We start from the raw sequence: 25,701 nt of genomic DNA, 5'->3' as shown, positions 1-25,701 counted from the left end.
AGGGAGTTTTCATGTGCAGTGTGGTTGAAATGACAGAACAAAATGAAGTAAACTATTTTTTAGGATACAGGTAAGTGTAATAGGAAATGGATTATTATTTTTTCTAGTTACTAAGATAGTAGAGGCACGGCTGCAACACAAAAAGAAAATTTAAAATGCAACATGTGTAGGAGATTGAATCTGTCCATATGAAACTTATTTATGCGTTCTTGAACATCCAAAAGTGTCAGGTGGCACTGAGTGCTCCCAGTAGTCATGCAACTCTTCAATCTGTAGTCATTAAATATGTATTAGGTTTACAGATGAAACTCCTCTGTCCCAGCAGCTCAAACAAGTGACTGGTGTCACTGTAGTTTTCTTCACTATTACAATTATGTCTGCTGGCATTTAAATAATGTAGGATTCATCATTCAAACTGCTCATCTCTGAATATACATTAACTACAAGGAGGAGGACAAGGAGAGTCAAATAAGAAGTGTAGTTGTAAAGTTATCAAGATCTAATACAATTATTTATTGCTGGAGTAGATTTTGATGTGTCAATGTACATCAGATTTACAGTTTCTTGTTGGTCTCTAATTGTTGGTTAGGGTTGGGCAATTTGGCACATCTCATAGTTTGACAGACACTTGAAACAGTGTCTCTTTTCAAGAGATATCTTGATCTTCAAGGTTATCAAGATCTTGACATGAACCCCAGATACTCTGGAATATATGGAATATTGCATTCACATGCATTTGGGTTTGTATTCAGAGAAAAGCCCTTTAAAATGTAAAAAAAAAAAAAAAACCAAAAAAACAGAACACTTGAAGAACCTCTGCCAAAATCAACCACCCAAAATGAAACAATCAGATTTCATGTATTTAATTATCTATAAAACATCTTACTGCTTTTAGAAATTACCGAAATAATCTGAAAAAAAACATATGTATTTTAGAAAGCTTTAAAGGAGAGGCATTTGGAACAGGCTGAACACGAGGCCTGAAGCCCAGGGAGGCCATGGGGTCTCCCCCTCTGGGGGCATTCCAGACCCACCTGGATGCATTCCTGTGCAACCTGCTCCAGCGAACCCTCCCTTGGCCAGGGATTGGACTGGATGAGTTTCAGCAGTCCCTTCCAACCCCAACAATTCCATGATTTCTGGACAAGTCTATACTAAGCACTAATGTAGGTGAAGAGTAAACAAATGAGTAGGATGAGCAGAGATGACTTCTAAGCACCTGTACAGCTGTGAATGCTTTTAATTAATACATTTAATTTTTTAGATTAGTCGGAATGATGCATCTGAAAGTCATATTTTGGTTAATTTTTTTTTTAAATTCAAAATATTGTCTTTCTTCATTAAGATTCTATTTTTTTTTTGTCAATCAGTGAGCTTTCTGCCCTTAAGAACATAGAAACTCACCAGAAAATTGTCTTGACTGTTCAAGTTATTACTGTGTAAAATTATCCTTAATCTTCCTTCAGCAAAACATAATTTCATAAGAAGACTAAAGTGAAGTTTTAACCCTGCTTTCATAGTAAGTTGAATAGCCTTGACAGTGCTTCCAACTTATTCAAGGGTTTAAGTATTTCCAGCACTGAGATGGATTAAACATGTACTTAATTATCCTGCTGAAGTGAGCAATTTCTTTAATAACTTAACCAAACAACATGCAGCACTTTAATACATATGTGCACTATGGGGATCCTCATGTCTCCCTTTAAAACATCTGGTTTGGAGTTGTCTGCTCTGCAAGGATAACTAATATTCTGGTTGTGGTTTTCAACTGTCTAACTGTTAGATAATTTAACATTGTTATAATAGCTAAAGCTGTATTGAAACCAGCATTCTTCATAGAGTTACTCTGGACAAAAATATTCATAAGTACCTCAATTTGTCATTAATTCTTCTGTTCTTATTTCCATGGTGTATCACAGGTGACATTTACGTCAGCGCTGCCGAGCTGGTGTAATGCAAGGAGGGACACATCATGAAATGGAAACATTATCCTTTTCTGGCTGTAGTGGCTGTATTCAGCCTTTCCAGATGCCATCAGTTACTGGGCCAGCTCATTCCAGGTAGGTACCTTTTATTTAAACATAAATATCTGTGGTTTGTTTGCTGTCCATGTGAGTGTGTGCATGAATATACCTGAAATTCTCTCTGGGTATTAAAACCTATGTATGTGTGGAGTTAAGAAAGTTGTGAGCCTATCTGCTTGTGTAACACAGAGAATTTGGTATTTTAATGGTATTGTCTGCCGTGAAATGTTTGGGTTTGTTTGACTGCAAAGGAAAATATAGAAAAAGAGTGGCATTAAAATATGAGAAGGTTAAGGTGACTATTAAAGCATTCCTTTGATTAGCACAGTCGGTGGAGGGAAGATATAGAGTGCAGAAACAGACTTGAATATCAAAGAGAATTGGAAATCTATAGAGAACCTTCCTCAAGAAAGAGCAAAATAGCAGCTGGGGAATGCTGAAATGCAGTGTTTCAGTGAGGCCCAGAGATCAGGGATTGTCCTGGTGCTTGCACATGAAAATTCTTACCAGTGCAGAAGTGTATGTGTATAAAAATGCAGTGTGTATAAAAATGGCAATATACTGTACAAGTTTATAAGGAAGGTGATGGTAAAATAGGGAACCTGTATCACTTCAGCAAATAATGGAATTGTGTTCTAGTAACACAAAGGAAAAAAAATGTTGTAGTGGGTTTTTGTTTAAGAATCCTTCTCTAAAAGCAGCTTCCAAGTAATTTTGAATAACTTTCAATATTTGTAAAGAAAAATCTAAACAAACTTTGATCAATTCTGCTAATCATGTACAATTTCTCAGGAAAACACAATAACTATATAGAGAATAAGTGACATGCTGGTTTTTACTGGTTGCTTTTCCTGCTTTCAATCTGAATAATAATCTATAAGACTTTACTGGCTTAATTTCTAATTTGAATACATTGTGAATGCAGAATTTTGTGGCTATGCAATTCTCTTCCCCAAATCTCTGGGCAACTAGCTCAAATATAGACTACTGAATGAAAAGAGAAAGGAAAAATATTTCCTCAGGGATTTGTTGGCCTGTATTGAATGGTGGTTCACAGAAAATAAAATAAGGAAATGAATTACTGAAGTTTTTTCCTCGTTTTGTTGGTTTTAAATGCAGAAAGACTCCAGAATAAAGGAAGATGCAAGTTAAAATTATCATTTTAAAAGTTTGCCCTCGCACTTCAAACATAATCTCAAAGCAATTTACCTGTCACAAAAACATCTACTGCTCATTTTAAAAGGAATGCCTGCAGATCCATATGTATTTGCTTGATAGCTACCTCCATCCACTTGCATTGCTTTCAATTTAGTCATAGTTTTGCAGTCTTTACTAAAAAGACTGTTTTCATTGTATTGCTTTTTCCATCAAATTAGTTTCTGAATAAAATCATAGGTGGCATTTTGATTTTTGCTCCTGCTTTGTAATTTTCATCACAGACCTCAGACTTGAACCAAGAGATTACTGTACTTGGCCAGACATCAGCAGGCTGCGCCTTGCTGGCAGGGTGCCAGGAGTGTGATTATCACAAAAGATCAAATAAAGCAGGATTATTTTTTTTTTCCTTTAAGCAGTTCATCCCATTCATTTTCCTCTTTTCATGTCTATTCCTTACAAAGGCATGTCTCTTTTAATTTTTTTTTTTCAATGTACAGAAAGAGAGAGAACTGTGAAAAATCTCAAACTTTTTCCTATATTTAATGAAGGAAAATAAAATAATGGTTCTTTAGAATTCTGTTGCAGCCATTAAAAAAATGTTAAAAATCAATAAAGCAATAGGTAGTAGCTTTTCCTGAGGATTGCTAAAAGCACAAAGCAGCATAAATGTCTGTCATCATAGTACTAATAAATTGTGATATTTTATTACAATTAAAAACATGCTCTTAAAATAACAAATTAAATGGAATTGGTTCTAGATCATGTTATTAGAAACCTTTAAAAAATTAAATGTGGTTTCCAATGCTCCAATTCTGTCTTACCTAAAAATTGAAATTATCCCAACCTTAGTGATGGCATAGTCTTTCATATGAAATTAAAATTATCAGAAATGTGTTAGAGCTTACCTTCAGATCTTGAATATTCAGATTCAGTAAAATGTGATGAATTTTAATAGTAGCATTATAACTTTGAAATATTTGTTGTAGTTTTTGTTGAATCTTTTCATATATTCTTGTTGAGTCTCACTCTTTTGCATATGGGGTCCACAGGGAAGCACTGTCTCCCCCCTTTATTAAAATCATGGCTGAGCCTTTCATCTCATGTCATTACATCTTACCTCTAATTCACATATAAAATACACTCACAATTCCACTATGGCTGTCTCCTGAGGCATAAAGTATCTCTGCCTTGGCACATCTTTATTTAATCAGGGATTGAACATTATCTGGGAAAGATGTGATTTTTTTTTTTTCTTCTCCTTCCCAGTTGCTCTGCATATATTAAAGCTGGAAAAATTGATAGCTGATTTTAAAGTGCACTGATCTAAGAAAACATGGCATTAACTAATGCCATATTATATTTAGATGCATATGTTGAGCTTGTGTTTTCAGTTAAGTCTTTAAAGTGTTTTAAAGTTACCAGTTACTGGATTGTCAATAAAAAAAGCCAAAAACCAAAGAAACTAAAACTATACATGACATACTGCAAAAGATGTTATTAACTTGAACTGATTTTTTTTCTTTTTGACATCAATAACTGCAATCTTACAAATTCTTGGACTGCTAATAAAGATAGGAGGAGCATTCCTGCTGAGTTTGGCTGGGTTTGGAACCTGGTTCTTTAACAGTGAGTGTAGTGGAAAGTCTCTCCATCCCAACTGGAGCAGTTGCCAATTCTCCTGTTTGTTGTCAATCCCTGAGCTTCACAGAGATACCTGCACAAAGAAAGCCTTGCAAAAACATGAAAAATTTGTCAGCAATGCTGAAAGCAAACAAAGAAAAATTTTTGAATGCTTCTGATGGATTATAATAGATTTTTGCAACAGAATTCTCTATAGGTCTTACAGAAAGGAAGATAAAGGAAAAACCTCTTTTGAACCCAGATTTTTGAGAGATTTTTGATATGAGCTTTTGGACCTCTATGGTTTACAATTACTGTTCATTGTTTCTCCAGAAAATAAGTTTTCTTTAGGAACTGCAGATATATAAAAATTAGCATAAGTTATATGAAACATACATAATGAAATATAAATTTGAGAAATTATTCATGGAAGTGTAAAAAACTATAAAATAAACAACTCTCTTTGGCAACCACAGAACTAACTGAGGAGGATCAGTTCAGGATTTGACTTCTCCCAGGGCAGAGAGTAATATTTTAAATTTCCTTTTTCCTGGCTTAATACTGAAACACTACAGGAAATAAATTCAGCAGCCTACCTTTTTTGCCTGTTTTCAACAGGAGAGAGTTGTTCATAATGAAACTCCCATAAATTCAGATTGCTTACTATAGCATGTTAGAGGCAGTGAAAAAGAGGCAATTGTTTTCGAATCTGAGTACTCTTTTACTAGAGCTTTTGTCAAGTCAATCATAATTCACTAACACCAGTAACTAAATTGTTTGATGTCTATTTTTTTTAATTGCTGTTAACTTCTTAATACTCAGTTTTGTCATCTGGCTAGAGAAAACAAGATTCATATTTTTGACCTGTAACATTACTGAACTTGTTCTCTGAATATGCTACTTAGGATTTATATTTCTGATTGATACATTCTAACGAGAAATTCCAGATTCTTCTATTTTCTTTGCAACCTGTGAAGATGTATTGAATAAAAGTTTCCTAGCACTGGAAGATCTTAATTTGGTGCTTCATGAAAAAAAAATCCAGGGTCTTTTAATGTTCACTCAGGCATTTTTCTGTACATTTGAAGAGCCTGAAGTGGTTTGCAGTTAAATAGCCAAAGTAAATCTGTCAATGACTGAACAAGGCATTGAATAGATCAGATGAAGAATTTTGCTACTTTTGTGGTTGCACAGGTCTTTTTCTGAGAATAATGTTTAAAAAAGGGAATGTTCAGCCAAACTCAACCAACCCATGCTGTCTTTTGGCATAGGCTGAGAGTCAAAAAGAATTGAATGCTTAAATTTCATGTAAGCCCCTCATCATGAGGATGTAAAGGAACAGTGAAGATTCATTGAGCTAGGAAAATTAAGTGATCTTGGCACTTCTTGAAGGGTGGTATATATGGATTTAAATTCCTTCATTTGGGAGGCACTTCAGGATAGTTTTCACCTTTTCTGAGCAAATGATCTGACAGAAAAGCTCATAGTAAAAAATAATGGCAGAGTTTGTAGTTTCTTATTGTAATATTTGTAGTATTTGAAAGTAAAGTGATGTTGGCAACTGTTGTGAGATGAGCCAGGAAACCTTCCAAAGCTTTATTTTTAGGCCACAGGGAAAATAAGGAAAGGGCAGAAGCAAAAAAAAAAAAAAAAAGCTAAACAAATACTTTGTAACTGAGAATGTGCAACTTTAGCTGAACTATAAATTGCTGAATAATCATAACTCTGAAGAAGGAAGAATATAATTGAAGAGAGTTGGATTTTTTAAAAATAACTCATCAAATTCCTTGCAATTTCTATTTCTGTCCTTGTATCTGAGCCCAAACGAAGATAACATTTATCTATATTTTTATTTAATACATACATATAGATATGAGTTGAAATGAGTAGCTCAGATGGTGGAACACTGATGGAATCAGGGAAGTCATTAGGTTGGAAGGCACATGGAAGCCATTTAGTCTGCACTGGGTGCACTCTTTCTTTTCTTTTCCTTCCATGTGCACTCATGAGCAACAACAGGAGGAAGTGCATCACCCCTTGCCCTGCTGGCTGTGCTCTCATTAAAGCATCCCACTGTGTTGGTAGCCTTCCCTAGGTCAAGGGCACAGTGCCAGCTCAAATCCAGCTCACCAACATAGCTCCCAGATTCATCTTGACATGCTCTTAACTTTCCATCACATAACTTCTGCTGTAGAGAGCATAATCATGGAGGATCTGTTCTGTTGACAGATTGGAGTGGAAAGAAATACTGTTTTGGTGCACATTCTCTGGTAATTTTGTTTTCACAGGCTTTATGAAGTGTCACTCTTGGCCATAAATTACATTTTTGTGATCCTAATTTAATATAACAGTGACAAATGCATCTGTAAGTGATGTGTAGCAAGGGGTGATGATTTAATGCATTGCTTCCACTTGTAAGTGCCACCAAGTTTGTAGGTTGTGGAAGTCAAGGTCACATTAAGGAAGAATAGAAAGACAGTTTAGGCCTTGCTGGGGTCAAGGAACATGTAGAAAGATGTGCTTCTATCATGCACATCAATTTAACGTGAAACGGTCTGAATATTGTTGTCAGTTCAGAACTGAAAAGGTAAACCAAAACCCAAATCAAACATCCCTCACATTTTGGCTAGACCTTCCAAAGGAAAGGTTTTATTTAGGCTGGGTAAACAAAAAGAGAGATAAGAAATTAAGAAAAACTGGAATCTGTGCTCTGGTAAAACCATGTTCGTGTTCACATCTGCCTCTTTCTTCTCTCCTATCCCTGCAAAGTGCATAGGCCATCCTTAAACCTCTTGCAGAAAGAAGTGGCACCTGAGATCACCTCATTTCACCACTGCTCTTTCTGTATGCATGTGCATATGCCTTTGTAAATATGCATAATGACATGCAATTATCAGTTAGTAACTCTTAAGACTGGCAAGTCATCTTGCCTCATGGAACATTCAGCTTTCTTTGAAGTGCAGAGCAGTATGTCATCCTTCCATGCAGAATATTTTTTAAATTTCCTATTATTCATGGACTAATGCTAGATCCCATTATGTTGTGATACAATCTAATTGTTATCGAGGAAATATTAGGATGTTTCCATGGTATGACATTACCATGCATAATTTCCATTATGGCTATACAAATGAGATTACTTAATAACACAAGAGATAATAATTTCTTGTTATCAGGAAATGAAAAGTGTGTAGTAAATCTTGTATAATATTTTCAGCTAATATACATACATAACAATCATGTAATTTTTTTAGTTATCCATCCCTGCTGATGGAAGTAAAGGGAAATAGCTATTTTTTATTAATTTGGAGTATTGTGACAAAATTTTAAATACTTTCTGACTTGATTATATGCTAGCTAATTTATACCTTTGTCATTTATCCATCTTTTTCAAAGTGTTCATGTTTGTATACTCAGATTTCACATTTGTGGTCTTTTTTTGGTGTGACTTTGTTTTTCTTGTTAGGTGGTAGGTTTAGTTTTGTCTTGTTTTTTGATTGTTTTGGGCTTTTTGTGATTTTTTTTTTTTTTTTTTTTTACTTCTCTCCCTGCTGGAGAGGATAACAAAGGTTTCTAATGCCTATTAGGTGAAATGTTGTGCCTTCAAGGAGGACATATATTAAAAAGGGGAAAAAAAATCCCAGCACGTGCCTCGCCTTCCAGAGATTGTCACTGTGTACACTGAGCTCTTAATAAATAAAAAGATTGCCAGCTGTACTTCAATTCACAGCTCCTTTATTAGCCTTTAAAAAGAAATAAATAAAGCATGACGCTTTATTTAATTGTCTGAATAGATGGAGACAAACCAAGAGGCACAGTCAGCTGCAAGACACTTAATGAAGAAATCCCTATTTTTAATCTAGCTGTAGAAGACACAACTCTTGTGCTTTGATGATGTGGCCTTTGTGATGAACCTGGCTGGAAAACCACATGTGCTGCACCATCTTCCTAATTAAGTCATCAAAATGCACTGGAGCAACCGGAGTGACTTGTGTAGACCAGGAGAAGTAATTTTAGTTCCTCTATTGCTTGGTTAATAGAAAGTGGCACTGTTCTAGATTATGACTGATAGAGGTGAGATTCTACAGCTGGTGTCATTGTGCCTGTAGGTAGGTGCTTTTATGAGCTGTTTCTGTGTGTGTAAGAAGGAGTTTGCTTTGTCTTTCTTTTCTCTTAATTTTCAAGGATGTAATTTCAGAGACATTTCATCCTTTTTATTTCGGTGAAGCTATTGCCTGTCATTTTCCTCAAAATATATTGATATTCTACTTGTTTTGGATGCGCTGACAGAGCATTCACCAAAACTGATCTCAAAATCAGGATGTGGGAAGCTGCCCACTAAGATAAATTTTAAGATAAACGAGAAAAAAAAATTAAATCACAATCCTGGAGATATAAAAAAGTTTGAGTATATATAATGAGGATGTTAACAGTTTTTCTGTGTGGACTTGGTTGGCCACAGCTGAAGATTTTGTAAATGTGTAGACAGGAATCTGAAGTTTTTATTGGTAAAATTTTTGGTAAATACTCATTCCATTTACCATGAATAGTTTTACTTGAAGTTCTTAGCCTCTTGGAGACAAAAATAGGCCAGTTGTGAAAATGGTATAATCAGGTTTTGCATACTTTTATAATGCATATTCATATGCATCGTAAAGTTAAGTTGCAAAGCTTTCTTAGTTTACATAGCTCTGTGAACAGCCCCAGTTGGATAGGAAGGTTACTATGCAGGCATTTGCACACTGGAATCTAAGAATAAAGCATTTGCTTAAATTCTTCTGTAAAGGCTGTGTTTCTTATGGGTAATGGAGAAACTGGCATAAATGCTCTGTCTGTATTTGGAGATAATATAAATAGAATTTTCCCAATAAATTATTCTACCCATCTTAAAATTAACAAGAATAAATGTTTCTTTACATAATTTTTCAATTATCCTGAGAATAATTTCAGTTAGAAAAGTAGAACACAAAATGACATAGTCTCTTTTGACTCTAATATTTATTTAGATGATCAATCTGTTAATGCTTCAAAGCAATTTCATGTCTTTAACATCAATTATAAAACTAATTTCAGTCATATCAGTAAAAGAATGAAACAATTTACAAGGGTGTTTTCACTTATGACTACTCAAGGGGTTACAGTAGACATATCTGCTCTTGCTAATTTATTTTCAGTGCAGTGAAATAGAGTGTCTAGAGATGCTTTATTAGATATTTTAATAAATGCTGAACATATTTGCAGAATTCCTGCCCTGACAAAGGGTGATTTATATGCACCTGTATCTGCATATGCCAAAAAAATATCCTTTTGTCACTGCCACCTTATTTTTGCATAAATGAAACAGGAAATTACTCCCTTTTGACTAATCTGAATTTTAAATCAAAGTGATATTGGTGAAAGAAACAAGTCTTATTTTAAGCTTATTTCTCAACTGTTGAGTTAGATTGACAATACCTTTATTCCAAGTGTTTATACTGTGGTGTATTATCAGTACAGCATCGTGCAACTATTGCTGCATCTTCTTTATTACAAACATTTTTATTGCATTGTGTAAGTGTTCATGAAAATCCTTTACTGTTCTCTAGAAGTAAAGGTTTAGTAATGACCACATATTATTTTTGACCCAGGATAAAACTTGTATATGGCCCATAATCAGAGGAGTCAATACTTTATATTTGATAAATTTAGCAGTGTAAGGCTGTAGGTGCTGCGTGTTTCAGTGAATTTCTATTTTTAGTACGTGTTGACTTTTTTTCCTACATTAGTTATTGTATACAAATGGTTAACACTTGTCAAATATTTTATGTATTAGAATATTATTTTTATTATTATTATGTGTTCTGTATAATAGCTACTACTAAACCAGTAAGTCCCCTTTCCCCTGCTGCATGAAAACAAAGAAACACCTATCCTTTAGAAATATGTTTTGCTCAAGGCATTGTTACAGGCTACCATAAAGATAAAAGAAGCCTAGAAGTGCTGGGGAGCATATCTGGGTAGCCATTTGCTGTTAAATTCCCATGTTTAGATATTGCTTTAATTACATTTTGGGTATGCTTTGTGTTTGGTTTTGGGTTTGTTTTTTTTTTTTTTTTTTTTAATTATTTTTCTCCCCAGTATTACCCTAAAGGTAAATTTAAATTATGTTATTTAGAACTTGGTTTTTAAATCAGATCATAAATGACTGAAGTTTTAAATCCACTTCACTTTGAGACACAGGCAACCACCAAGGTCACACTTTTAATAGAAGAAAATATGGAAATAAAAAGGCAGTTTATGGTAAGCAACAAAAGGGTGCTTGTGGGTTTTTTTTTCCTTCCTTTCTCTGTCTTTGCAAAAGGGATCAGCTATGCCCTTCAGGATTGCATTCACATGCAATACTCACAGTAAGATTAAACAATTTCCAGTTCTCCTTACATCCATCTGGCACTTCAAAATAGAGACGAAAATTTAAATGTTCTGTTCATATGTAATACTGCTTCAGAAAATATGCTTTGTTATGTTCACTAAGACTCATTAAAGGTCATGGCACTGACCTAGCACAGAGCTGATCACTTGAGCTTTTTGAAGATATGCAAGTGTGTTGTCTTGGAGTGTATGTTACTTAAAATGTCTGGGACAGGTTAACTTTTGATATTTGATGCACACTTAAACCTCTTTACTTGTTTGACCTGTAATACATAAAGAAGAATCATGTTTTTGAAGGATGTGGTGCCCATGACCACTCCTGTTCATCTCTTTTTGACACATCTCTTAAGTACATCTTTGTTCATGAATGGGAGCTTATCTGCTGGATTTTCTGCTTCTGAAATCAGGACATCTGGGCATTGTGCTGATCCAGAATTGGAGTTTAAACATGTTAGAATTCTAGCCTGCAATTTTTAGATTTGTTTACAATTTACAGTCTGAAATAGCTATGATTTACTTTCCTGCAGATATCATGTTTACTTCAGCCACTTTGCACAAGGAAGGTAATATCTGTTTTTAAATTTAGATTCTTTGGTGGCCTGTTTCTGAAATAACACTCATGGAGGGCTTCTGGTTTTAAGTTGAGGCTGCTGCAGTAGTAGAAGGTTCTGAGGCAATAACTTTGTTTTAGGACTTGGGATGAAGAAGGTAATTTGGATTGTCCCCATAAATTAATCATGGCAATCTGACATACAGATCACAACTGCTGTGTGAATTTAATTACAAATTTTCAAAATATACAGACAATTCTGCATTTGAACTAAAATGCATGAAACTTATAGCTGGGAAGAGGACAATGATTACTGCCTACCTGGTTTATTTTTCATCCCTTTAAAGCATTTTTTAAATGAAATTTCTCTGCCCTTGAAAGTGCTTGCTACATGGAGAGGTCAAAATGTTAACTTAGGTTCAGCTCTTTCCAGCATTCAGACAGCTTTCCCAAATTGAGCTCCCTGCTGTCATGGCTATATTACTTCTGGGACCTGAGTGAGCTTATTTAAAGCTAGCCTGGCACCTTGACTATACATTACAGTCCCTGTTCTTTCACTGTCTGCTGTCTTTATTTCATAGTGCTGCTTTTCTTGCAGGGTTCTGGTGTTTTATCCTATTGTAGACATTTTAGAAGCTATATTATAGTCTGTAAATTAAATTGGCTTCTTATTTCTGATTTCCCCCCCTCCCCCAATAAATATTCTATTATTAAGATTTTGTCTCCCATGGCTTTTGAAAGGCTGTGCAGAGGGTTTTAAACAGTTTGTGTGTGCTTTAGCAGGAAAGTCTGCATCCTCTAGTATTTCAAAGAAAGTTAGTACAGTGAGAAAAAGGATAGTCTGAAGTCAGTAGTAGCTTAGGAAGGTATTCAGTCAGTGTCAAGTCAAGTCTGACTTTGAGCTCTAATTTGAAATATTTAACCTTTCTGTTACTGCAGAAATTCCAATCAATTTGTGTTGCAGTCACCTTGTAAGAAATAACTGAAATCTCTTGATAAGCACTTGCAGACCAGTCTTTTGGGCTAATTCAGGAATATGGGCATAACTAGAAATAAACTAACTAGTCTACCCTCTTTTTTTTAAAAAAAAAAAAAAAAAAGACTAAAATAATGTATGATGCATATGGCTGCAGTAATAATATGTTTGAAATTCATAAAAGCACATTTTTCCCATGCTTTTTGAATTTGAAGGAAGATCTAGAGTAAAACTGCTCCATTCTGGTCAGTTGTGTAAAATCTTTATTCGGACAGTTGATGATATAAGCATTCATGTAAGTAGCTAAGTATAAGCAATATTTGAATACTACACTAATAAAATGAATTCCCCTAAATGGCCTTAGGGCACTTACAGTCACCATTAAAACTTATACATGAACTGAAATCTGCCAAAATGAGGAATTAAGTGGTCTAAGTCATCTTCAGTTGAAGCCTTTGTCTAGCCTCCTATATTAATGTCCCCATTCAGCCTCATAGAGATACATTCCGTTTCATTTCCCATTAATAGACCGGTTTGCTGCATTTTCACTGCAAGATTCTTCATTCCTACCTTTTGTATATTTCCTTATGTTTGCTTCTTCACATTTATCTACAAAAATATTTATTTTTATTTTTTAGCTGGTTATGTCACTAAAATATACAGGAATAGTATGGTATTTTTATCAAATGCAAATATATTTTATCTTTTCCCTGTTCAGTTCCAACCATACAGTGAAGTTCTCCATCACTTGGAAAGTTTTTTTCAGTCATCATTAGTGTTAAAGTAATGGACCCCATCATATTGATAGCTCCACTTATTAGGACCTATCATTTGACTAGCCTAATAATTTAGATTGCAATTATCTATGTTTCCATGTAAACCAAATTCATGTTTGTTTAATGTAGGAGAAGTGGCTCAGGATTGTTGTGTTTTTTGTGGTTTTTAGTTAGTTAGTTTGTTTTCCAAAAAAAAAAAAAAAAAAAGGTTTGATAAAAGAACTCTTTAATAAATTTTAAATCTTCGGAGCAAGAACTTAAAACTGGCCATTGAGCTTGCTTAAATGTACTCCAGTTGTATATGCCCAGGAATTCTCATGCTCAGCAGCTGATGTTGTATTTGATATATTGGTGGAATTTGAAAAAAGGCTTTGTGTTCTTAGATTAGAAAGAGAAATACTTGTCAATCCTACGATCATTGCTCCTGAAGAATAGGAATTAGACTTAAGTGATCAGAAGATTGTCCAATCTTTTGCATACTTAAGGGGATGTCCAATAAATTTCCTGGAGGTTGATGCTGAATGGAAGAGTCAATCTTTTGAAATCAATGTGGAAAAGTCAGAGGATGGTTGCATTAAAGGATTAGGAAAATAGAAAATTTTAGTTGAGTACATCAGTTCTGAAAGCCTGTTTTCTTCATGTCATTACCTTGTTTAGTATGACATGAGTTAGCATTTCATGCTATCAGCTCTGTGTACATACTACCAAAACTCCTGTTGCAGCCATGTTACTGTGCACTTTGATATTTGGTGTGATTTAACTTATCTGATAGTGATGTGTATGTGCAGGCTAATACATTTTGCTGCTCTTTAATTTTCTTCTATTTTCCTTCCTTCACTAGTCTCCTAATCTGTTCACCAATTCTTTTGGATGCAGCAGGAAAAAAAGAATTTGAAGGTGTGAGACATTCACATGAGAATTGGGTTATGTAGAGAAGGTTGTAGACAGAGTGCAGCAGAAATGAATCACCACTGAAAGGATTTCAGAGAGATTTCATAAAGAGCTGGGAATGTCATGTTGGGAGAATGTAAGAGGAGTGAAGGCTGTGCTTTGTTGGATTTATGGCTTATGGAACAATATATTTTTCTACAATATCCCCACCATCTTTGAGTGTACAGTGCTTGCTCCTGAACTGCAGTCAGAAGCAATACAAACATAATATAAAACAGAAGTGCTGATTTTATTATGCCTGTCTTGTTTCCTGTGCAGTCACAGAGAACTGGAGCCCATCCATGCATCGGCCACAGGTTTCCCCAGTGCTGCTGCACAAAAGACCTCAAACAAATTGCCAACTCACAGATATCAATAGTCCACATCTCATTCCATGGTTTATCTAATTTGACTCCCATGGAATCATTTTCCAGCAGGTCTGAGCATTTGCCATTAGAATTGCATATAATCATATTTTTCATCACAAAATAAGTATAGTAAGCATATTAAGGATAAAGATATTGAAATATTCTTTAGAAATTAGACCTTCCATGTCTCAGTTTATCTGTGCAGTATTGGTGGAAAGTCTTGGTATTATGGGTAATAATTCCCTATACTTTCCATTTCTGTGTAAGGAAAGGAATAATATTTTACATGGGGAAAATTATCAAGTTCACATACTTTGAGAGTATGGTGTACTGTGACAATGTTAAAATAATACAACAGAAAATTCTCATATATTGTTTTATATTTTTGCATACTTATTAGTATTTTTAATTTCAGGGGAAAAAAAACGATAGGGGTTTACCAATAATAAAGTTTCAGTAGTGCTGTATGCAGAACTCAATGTAGCTGCTCAAAAGCAGGCACCTAACAGCACTGCAAATTTTCTCTGCAAACTTAACAGATGCCCAAATATTTGCAAAAAAAAAAAAAAAAGTAAATTTTTTTGAATAACATCTTAACCCAGAAATCTCACTGTTTTGTACAATGCAAGGTTGAAATAAATTGTTTGGACCTCTCAAATATGCAGGTTTTCCATCTCTGTGCTGGCACTTGATGATCCTCATCTGTCCAACCAGCATCACACACGGGTGTATACATGATGGTGTAGATACTTGTGTCTGAAGTGATCCCTGAGGCTCTGCATAATTTATGCCCAATAAAGTGAGGCAATTCAGAGTTGAGGCATTCTAGGTGCACTGTTGGGGTTGCCCTCTCTAGTTGTCTGTTTTCTCCCTCAACTAAGCTAAAGACTATGGGTTTACCTTTGGTGAGATAAATCCTGTCCTCAGAGTCTGTTAATTCTCTTCTGACAACAGGGCTGCCTCTAGACTAAACAGTGGATGTTCTGTTGTGTATCTTGCACTTATTTGTCCTATAATTATCCAAATAACTCTCAAGGCAAAGTGTTACATGGCTGTGCTGTAGTCTGCATTGTCATCTTTTTTTTTTTTTTTTTTGGAAAACCTAAGTGTAGGAAAAAGGCCCTTGTGCTAGCCTGAAGTTGGGGTCAGTCTGAGGATGTATTACTAGACTCGCATATTTTGGTGTAGCATAGAAGTCTTTAGGTTTTAAATGTGAGACTTGTTTCATTTTCAAGCTGATAAGAGAGCTAAAGATGATCTATTATAAGAAAAGTACTTTTTCTAACCTATTCTGGCAGCAGCTCCAAATTGTGCAGGAGGCTTGTAGCACTAGTGCAGAGAGTGGAAATATTAGGGATTCATTAGCATTTCCCAAGGTAAGCAAGGCTGTGGGAACACATGATATATTTCCATGGCATCTCTTGAGCATGGTGCTCTAAGAAACAAGGAAATTTGAAAGCCTTTGTGAAGTCTTCAGCACCCTTGCATCCCCTTGGGAGTCTGGAGTGAGTCTGCTGAAAAGCTTGAATCATGAGTCACAAGCTTCAGCAGCTGGGTGAGAGCATCTCAGATCTCAGGAGAGGAAAGAGAGTTATGCCTGGAGCTTTAGCTCTGGGCACAGTGCCTGAAAATTAACCAGACTCAGGAGACAAAAATTCAATGTAAAGCTCCAGGAAATAAATTATGGTGTAGTTATGAGGGCCTGAATTCATTCCAGCTTATGTTAAGTGGGGGCATCTGAGTTAGGGCATCCCTTGTAGCCAAGGTGGAAGTGGACTGAATTATTGCTTGGCTACCTGTGTCTGACCATGGGCTACAGAAGGAAGCAGTAATGAAATGGGTGAGTGTCTGATTTTGGATCAAATTCATTGAATCCTTTGTTTTCATTTATAGACACTCATGAGACTCCTTAGGAAATAATCCAGCCACACTCTCCAGGCTAAAATCTGCATTCTCATTTTCTATTGAGCCAGGAAATCTCTATGCTAGATAAGAAACAGGACCAACATTGTGAAGGAGCCTTTACATCACTTGCTCTAATATGAGATACAGCAGTTCTTTTCACTCTCCTCAGACCCCTGAGCTTCTCCAGGTGTCAGGCTCTGAGGACAATTCTGAAGTGCCTCATTCTCTTTTTGTCCCAGAATGTGTGTGTGTAATGAAAGTGTTAGATTAAATTACAAGCTATTTCTTCTTGGGACTACTTTTTTCCCCTCTTCCAAGAATTTAAAAAAAAAAAAAAAAATTTCTTAAGAATGTAGTTTAAGAGAACACAGGAGCCATCAGGAAAAGTAATTTATTACCAGGTTATGCTTTAAATAAAACGGGTTAACAGTTTTATAGAAGATGCCAAAATGAAGTACTGCTCCTAGGTACCATGACCAATCTTCAGCCTTTGCACTGGAAGAGATATTCTACCATACAAATGCACTTTAAATTTAGAGAAGAAAAGAATAAAATAAATTACTGTTTTGCATAGACCTAGTTTGCTGACTTTTCTTAGATGTTGAATTTCACTTTATAATCACTCTTTATGTATGATAATGTAGTTTTGTAGAAGGCCAGTAAAATAATGTTTTTGATGTTGGAATAATCTATTTTGAAAGTTGCTTGGCTGTTTCTGCTACAAAATACCATAACAATAAATTTGTGAAATCCTCGGCCTGGGACAAGGGAAAAGAACACTGCAGAACTAAGAACAAAGCTTTCCTGTCAGCATGTTTGCATTTGCCAAGTAAATAATTTGGTTGGATGTTTTTCTGCATGGCAGTTAGAAAAGATAATCAGAATATTTAATTTTCAAATGTCATTTTAAATTTTATTTTATGCTGCATTTTTTTGAATCACACCGGTGTTTAAAGATTTGTAAAAGAGTGTACACAAAAATAGGTTTGTGCATGCCTGGTCATATCAAGACTTGCTCCAGGGAATTACTTCAAAAAAGGGATGGAAAAATGGATTTTATAATTAGAACTAACATAACTAATTTAAAACTGTTTAATTGAACTAATTTAAATTTAAATTGAGAAAGAATACATAGGAAATACCTCATCTTGCATGCTGCTTGTAATTCAAATGTCAATCTATTTGTTTCATAAGCATGAAAGTAAACCTTCACATTCCAACTTTACTGGCACATCCCAATTTCCTAATTTCTAGACATGCAGATAGTATTTGCACAGTTTTACATATAGGTATTTTACTCCCAAAACAGTGTTTTATTTCTTGATATCATGCTTTTTTTTGAAATCTCTCCTACACTCTAAACCACACTGAAAATAGTTAGATCTTCTCAAAGTCTTTCACAATTTCTTACATGAATTATCATAGGCTTGTGATATTTATCAACCCCAGACTGGCTCACTGAAGTGGAATGGAATGTAGAAATTTTATGTTTTCCATACTTGTCTTTATAAATATTTGGTGTTCTTCAGAGTCTAAAAAAATTCAGGGACTTAACCTTGGAATTATTGTTGGACCAACAGACATCACAAGCCTTTACAATTAATTGCTACTTATAAATTGAACATATATTCTGATTAATAACAGCATGTTCATGTTTTACTGCTCCTGTATTTTTGCAGTTTGTGAATTAGAGATGTAGTTATCATCCAATGCTGCAAGCATAGTAAAAACATACATATTATTATTGCTGTGCTTTTGATACTGTTTATTACCCAGACATCCACATGAAAGATTTTATTTCTCTATTATTAAAAGCCTCTTTAATTTGCACATACAGAAGTCATTGCCCCAGCATGGTTCAGAAGTAATTTCCATGTTAGGGCTATAATTCAGTGTAGTTGTTTGCTGTAGCAGTGAGCATCCTTACCTATGGATAAGAAATGCCAAATTGCTTACTGACTTCTGAAAATTATATTGCACAAGTGAACCATCAAATTTAAAACTCTCATGTGAATATGGAGCAGTGATCCAAGTTTACATACTGATAATGAAAAGGACATGGATGGTTTTCACTACAGAGAACCTGCCTTTTTTTTCTCACTCAAGTGCTATTTTCCTCTAGTGCTTTTGGGTTTTGAGTATTGTTTTTGGGGTACTGAATACTGTTTTTGCTGAGTTATTATTAATAGCTTTGCAAGACTGAATTTTTATACAGCCACATAAAATTCATCCAAGTAATATCTAATTTTTATTATGAGCTGAGTACATTTTGAAAGAGTTTTTGCTCTTTCTGAGTCCAAGTCTTTGACATAGCTTGCATTGAAGGGAAGAGCAGATTCCTTTTACTGTGGAGCCCTACTCTCTGAACTCAGAGGGCAATGAGCAGAGAAGATGCAAGTATTTGGGAGATTACTTGTTAAGGGTGAGGAGAATTACTAGATAAATAGCTGAGAGGCTATTTATCTAAACACAGCAGTGTTTTGATCATTATTTCTAAAGTATTTCTAAATTTATATATATATTATATATATATTAAATTATATATATAATATATATTATATATTGCTAAATTATTTTACTAAACACATCAGTGAAATTAAAGAAATGAAGTAACAGAGAGAAGAGAGAATAAAAGGTAGAAGTCCTACAAATTGTGTCCTTACAGCAGTATTTGAGGCACATGCTCACTGGCTGTTAAAGTTTAGAGGGAGCAGCCTGACAACTGGAGAACTAACATGAGCTTTAGAGCTGTAGCCCAAAGGCAAGAGAAAAGGAGAAAGGAGCCCCAGGAATAATACATTTACTTTCTAAGAGAAAAGAGAAGTAAAAGGAACATTTGACTAAAGGATTCAACTGTGTGGTGACATGACTGGTGACATGAATTAACCTCCCATGTGCCACTCAGGGAGATTTTTTAGCAGTCACAGTACAATTCAAACGTGTCAGACAGCCACTGAGTCTTTCTCAGAAGTCACTATAGTCACTTTATCTTTTTAATACTTTTATATCAAAACACATCAGTAGCTCAGGCAACTACTGTGTTTCTAGGTAAGTGTGCAAAAAATGTGCTTTTAAATGGATTCCTCAGAAAATTATTTTATTAGTGAGTTTATCTGAATTTATATGAACTCAGAATAGTAAATTGTGTACTGTCTCAATTACTGCAGTAATAAGGAATATAGAAGTTTTAAAAAAAATATTTTTAAAAGCTGGAAGTTAATGTTTGCTGCTGAAAATATACAGCTGTAGCATAAAGGCAACTCAAGGAGGAGCAAGGTGATGAATGCATATTAATATATTTTATCACTGCAAAAGAACACCTACGAGTTTGATGCCAGGGTCTGGCAAAGAGAAACTTAGCCATAATCAAGGGATTGTTACTTAGAACAAATAGATAAACTGATTGGTTGTAAGTCAGATATAATTTCCAACCACTTTTTTTTATCTGTTGTGATTTTTCTTTCACATGCAGTGATGGTACCTTTTTGATCCTTTTTTTGTTTATACTTTTTTTGCCTTTGAGAAGCTGTTTGACTAGATTAAATACTATTTAAAAAAATTAACATATATAAGAATAGAAAAATCTCATGTTGACTGCACTAAAAATTGTCCTTTTCAACCACATAAAAATCACTTTCAACAGAGAGCACAGAGAAAAGTATACATCACTTCTTACTACAGGTCTTAGAATTAATACAAAATTAGTTGATCAAGAGCACTGTTTCCTTTGATACTCTGACCCATTCTTCTCAGGGCTCTGAAAGAATCACAGGGTGATAGAAGTCTTGTAGTATTTTCCACACCTAGAGATTGAATTATGTTGGATTTAAAATAATTTCATACTGAGTTTATCTTCTGAAAATCAGCATTGTGGAAAGTAACTGTTGAAAATTCACAAACAAGCTAATGTGTTTTAATCTATCCTACATGTCAAATAAATATTCTCCTAACCTTCACCTGGGCATAATTTTTTAAGGTACAGTCAGCAATGAGGAAGACAGAACAAGAGGACACTCTCAAACTATGTCAGGGAAGGTTTAGGTTGGATATTAGGAAAAAAAATATTCACTGAAAGAATAATAAAGTACTTCCCAGGGAGGGGTGGAATCGCCATCTCTGGATGTGTTTAATAAAAGACTGGATATGGCACCAGCTGCTATAGTCTAGTTGAGGTGTTAGGGCACAGGTTGGACTTGATGGCCATAGAGGTCTCTTCCAACCTCATTATTCTGTGATTCTTATTCTCTGATTCTTTGGGGATTAGAAAAATAGTAAAATTCAGCATGAGTTCAGCTCTTTGATTGCACAGTAATGAATGCTGAAATCCACCATCTGAAATGAAGAGCCTCACTAAATGTAAGGTTCTTTTATTCCCCAGCCAAGTTTCCATAAGCTTATACCAAGACTGACTTCCAGAGTAGCTCAGATTTTACAGCATGACTTCTCAAGAGGTTGTGTTTGAGAAGTTTCCTGAGCTTTTTGTATAAACCACAAGTTTATAAAATGAAATTTCCTTATAGGCTCCGAAACCGGGAGGAAATCCCTGTAAAGAGCTCATTCTAAAAGATACTATGGGATGAAAACTATTTGTTTTTATAGGACACAGGAATGAAAATAAATCAGTTGACTGGGGAGTTGTCAGATGTAATTGCATTAATGGAGAAAATGTTTTCTCTTCTCATAAATGTAGTGAGGAATAAAGAAGGATAGGGAAACAACAAAGAAAGGTCTTTTATCTGAGAGGAAACACAATGAAGTGGAAAGGTATAACAATAAACCTTCAGAGAAGGTAGCAGTGAAGTCCCAGGTAGCAACAAAGTAATCTTGATCATTCAAGCTTAAAGCAAGAAAGACTTGGATATGAAAAAGTGAGCTGTGAAAAATGTGAGAATAGACCATCAGTTACTTTTATATATCTGTTTCTGAAATTGTCACTAGTGCATATTCTATATAATTTTAAAAAAATGTATTTGTTTGCCAATCTATCAATTCAGAATGTGCTCCATCATGATTTCTGTTAATTAATGCTACCCTGACACACATATTTCACAGTCAAGCAACCAATTTCAGTCTGCAGACTAAGCTACCTAATTACTTCAGTTAAAGGTGGAGGAGATTTGACGTAGTTTAAAATGTTCCATCATACAGCTTAAAGTTCTTATCCTTATATACTTCCAGTCCACCAGATCAGTGTGAAATTACTATATGAAAGGAAATCTCCTTCTGAAATTTTTATTCATGTTATCTTAATATTTAAATTTCCCCCCGACCCTAGAAGATATCAAAACAGTCAAGTGACAAGACATTCATTGACAGTGCTGTTCAGGTTAAATCCTAAGTACTTTAATACATGTGCAACAGAAATAAGAACGTGGTACCCAGTTCCACTGGGTTTCTGAAGAAATTCTGGATGCATCAGGTGTCATTAAAGCAGAGAGTGTGTGGGGTGTGCGTGTCTTTGTGTACACACATACACACATGATCCAGCACTTCTGAGCACCCAGGAGTTGGCTTGTTTTTGGTAAGGAACCAAGATCAGGCTCCAGATGACATCACTAGGTTGTAGACAGAGAGGACAGTCACGGGAATGTGGAACAGTTCAGGTTGGAGCAGCCTTGGGAGGTCACTGTTCAAAGCAGGGTCAGCCACCAGGTCAGACAAGCTTTCCTGTCACTTCTTGGGAATGTCCAGACTCAGTTTGCACAACTTAGCTGAAAAACCATCTCCAAAGTTTGACTATCTGCATGGGGGAAAGCTTTTTCTTGTATCCAGCACAAAACTCTTTCTTTTCAATTTTGTGTTTTTCTTCATTTTCCAATCAATGCAAAGTGCTTCCCTCCTTTTCAATGAATCCTGACTTTTTTAGTGCACCAGCATGGTAGTGTAGGTTTGCTAGTTTATAATACTTCATAATATTTTAACAGAAGCATCTAACATGGCTTATCAAGATAAACTTAGTGGTCACACAGTCTTTCCAGTGTGTCATACAGCAGAAAGATAATGATACTTTGTTAGCAATTAACCCATACATTTAATGAAAGACATGTACAATATGCTTGGATACCGGTCATATTGAGAAGTACTGAACTGTGTCAATTCTTGTTATTTTTTCATTACAATTAAGAGAATGCAGAATTACTACTCAGCTACTATGACCCACTTTCTAATATTCATGCTGTGAAATTAATTGGGTGAAATACTACCTCCTTCCATTTACCTACTGTGGCCTAGCTGATGTACAGGGTGGGAAAAGGTTGATGGGATAGACTCTTTCATCTGTTCCTTTTAATTCTAGACTTAAAAGGAGATTACAAGTGAAAGATTAATTGTACTCATTCACAGGATTGAGGCAGTTCCTGTGATTAGAAAAGGAAATTTATTTTTTGCTATGTAAAGTGTTTGTATGGCATGTTGCAAATTTAATTGTAGTAACTTTAAAAAAGTTAATATTTAAAAAATTATGTGAGATTCTATGTAGCTGTGTTTAATATGTATTATGTTGCTACTGGTCCTACTTCCTGTGAGAGTTTATGAGCAGAGAAGAGATTGGAACTCCATATGAATATCTGTGTTCAATAGCTGCATTATCTGTACTCAGTGTATGTAGTAATTCAGACTCCAGCTTTGACTGTATATTTAGGGAGAAATGAATGAGTGCTATCAAAATGCATTTAAAAGATTAGCAAGAAAAGATTTGAAAAGCTGAAATGGTTCTACATAGTCTTTTGGGGATGCATTCACATGTACAAAATTACTGGTGTGGATAAATAATCCGGGAAAATCCATAAAATTCATGAAATTGCTGGGATGCATAATTTGTGTTTTTCTCTACAAATGTGAGATGTGATATAAGATGTCATACTAGATTATTTTAAATGAGCTGTCAAATGCAAGTTAGTTCAGGGCTTTCTGGTTTTAATGAATTTTCAACACCAAACAAAGGAGATTCTCATACTGGAATAAGGAAAACATTATAGGAAGTATTTCACAAGTGATATTCAAAGCCTCCTTTTATACATACAAAAATGCCTATGATAACTAAAAAGCTCAGGTGCTCAATGTAGTGGAAAAAAAAGCAGTGAGTTCAATGAATTTTGGAAGTATCTATTACATTTCTTAAAAATGCATTAAAAATAGCATTCTCACTTTCAGAAGGAACTGGAGTTATCAGTTTTTTTTTTTTGTTTTAGGTTTTGTGCAGATTTGTTGAGGGCTTTTTTTCTGGGGGGAGTATGGGGGATCATTTTTTTGATGGGGTGGAATTTTTTTTTAGTCACTGAACAGGGAAAGTATGTGCCATCCTGGCCATGCCTTATTTATGTGAGTGTAGGGTATGTCATGTGCTAGTGTGAGAGTTAAGATATGTGGACAGCTGGGTAGATTGTACCAGTCTAGACCTTTCCTGTTGTCAGATGTAGAAAAGGCAATAATGCTGCAGAGAAAATGCACTCTTTCTTCTGATTCTTCTTGCAAGAGAGTTGAGAAGGATGGGCAAGCAAAACAAGAAAAGCATGGAGATGGGGCTAGTAGTACAGAACTTTACATCTTCACATGGAGCATTTTAATACCTGCACTACATATGAGCTAATTAAATGGACCACTGTGCAACAAAGCAAACCATCCTTACTAACCCTGCACTTGCATGAAGGTAGAAATTGTTGGCTATGAAGCTCCAGGTACATTCATTTTGATGTTAAAATCAGCATCAGCAGGGAAATAGGAAAAAAAGATCTCCATTTTTATCCCAGTACTTAGTGTAAATAGATTTATTTGGATAGCCATAAGACCTTCAAATTATAAGTCAAAGAGAGGGAAATCTATTTTGTGGCAGATTAATATTGTCAATGTATTATAATGAAAGGTTCAGTCATAGTATATGTAAGTTTTAACATACTCTTGAGAACTGCTGCAAAATGATTCAAACTGTTTTTAATAGCCAGATATTGAAGCTGGAGTTGCTCACATTCCAAAAGGATAAAGGTGATGTGATTCACAATGAGTGTTAGTCTTCTAAAGGAAAAGAGGAAAAATAAGCAGCACAACACGTGGCTCTTCACTGAGGAGCTACCCCAGTTCTTTAACATGGTGATGCATTGCAGTTTGCAGCAGTCATTTTAGGCTCATTGCTTCTGACATGGAGATGTCATTTGTATATATCTGATGGTTATAAAATATTTTGGGGATTTATGTGTAGGGTTTAATTTTTGCTTACCCCCATAATAGCAATCAAAAAAATAGACAATAAGAGTTAGGCGTGAGCAGTACCAGTCCTCCTATCCAGATGTTATCTATTTTAGCTGATGTTGGTTTTGTTGTAGAAGGCATCTGGACACCAGTGTAGAATATTATAGGATGATGTTGAAGAGATTTTAGCAAAATAATGAAAACAGGGGTAAGGAAAAGAGCTGAGAAATAAAAGTATTTAAGTAGAACTGTAGTCTCCAGGCAGAGTCAAGTCAGTCAGGAATGAGAAGAGAAAAATAAAAGGTTTCTCTTGAGAGAAGAAGGTCACCAGAAGAGTCACACCTGTCTGGGTTATTCAACATTTTCATTAGTACTGAAAAAGTGGGGGTGTGTGAACAGACAGAATTTACTGATGGCACCAAGTTTTTCAAGGTAATAGGAGCAAAGGTTGACTATGATGAAGGGAAGAAAGAAATTGCCATGCAAAGTAACTGCAGTAAAAGAGCAGATGAAATGTAAGCTAGATAAATATGAAGTGATGCACATGGGAAATAAACTATTCCAACTTTACATATGTAATGATAGATTCCTAGCTGACTATTATCGCATGGAAATGAGCAAATGAGATTTTGGAGTTATGATTGATAGTTCTGTGAAAATATCAGTTCAGAGCTCAGTAACAGTCAAGAAAAAGGCAAATCAAATGTTAGGTTTTATTAGGAAAGGAATCTAGCATAAGGCAAATAACATTGATATGCACATATAAAAATCTCTAATGTGCTAAAGTTTTGAATGCTGTCTG

The 25,701-nt window shown here is 35.0% G+C and overlaps 1 protein-coding gene across 1 annotated transcript in view; it reads left to right on the top strand.

Annotated features, from left to right (window-relative positions):
• The window catches only part of ROBO1 (roundabout guidance receptor 1), a 684,057-nt gene that overhangs the window by 87,154 nt on the left and 571,202 nt on the right, over positions 1–25,701 (top strand). Inside the window, exon 2 of the mRNA XM_031505944.2 lies at positions 1,920–2,060. Coding sequence (XP_031361804.1) covers positions 1,973–2,060 — 88 coding nt within the window. The 5' untranslated portion in view covers positions 1,920–1,972. The remainder of the gene's footprint in view (positions 1–1,919; positions 2,061–25,701) is intronic.

This window comes from Lonchura striata, chromosome 2 (genome assembly GCF_046129695.1).
Source record: "Lonchura striata isolate bLonStr1 chromosome 2, bLonStr1.mat, whole genome shotgun sequence".
Taxonomy (NCBI): Eukaryota; Metazoa; Chordata; class Aves; order Passeriformes; family Estrildidae; genus Lonchura; species Lonchura striata.
This window is presented reverse-complemented; position numbering and strand designations above follow the sequence as displayed.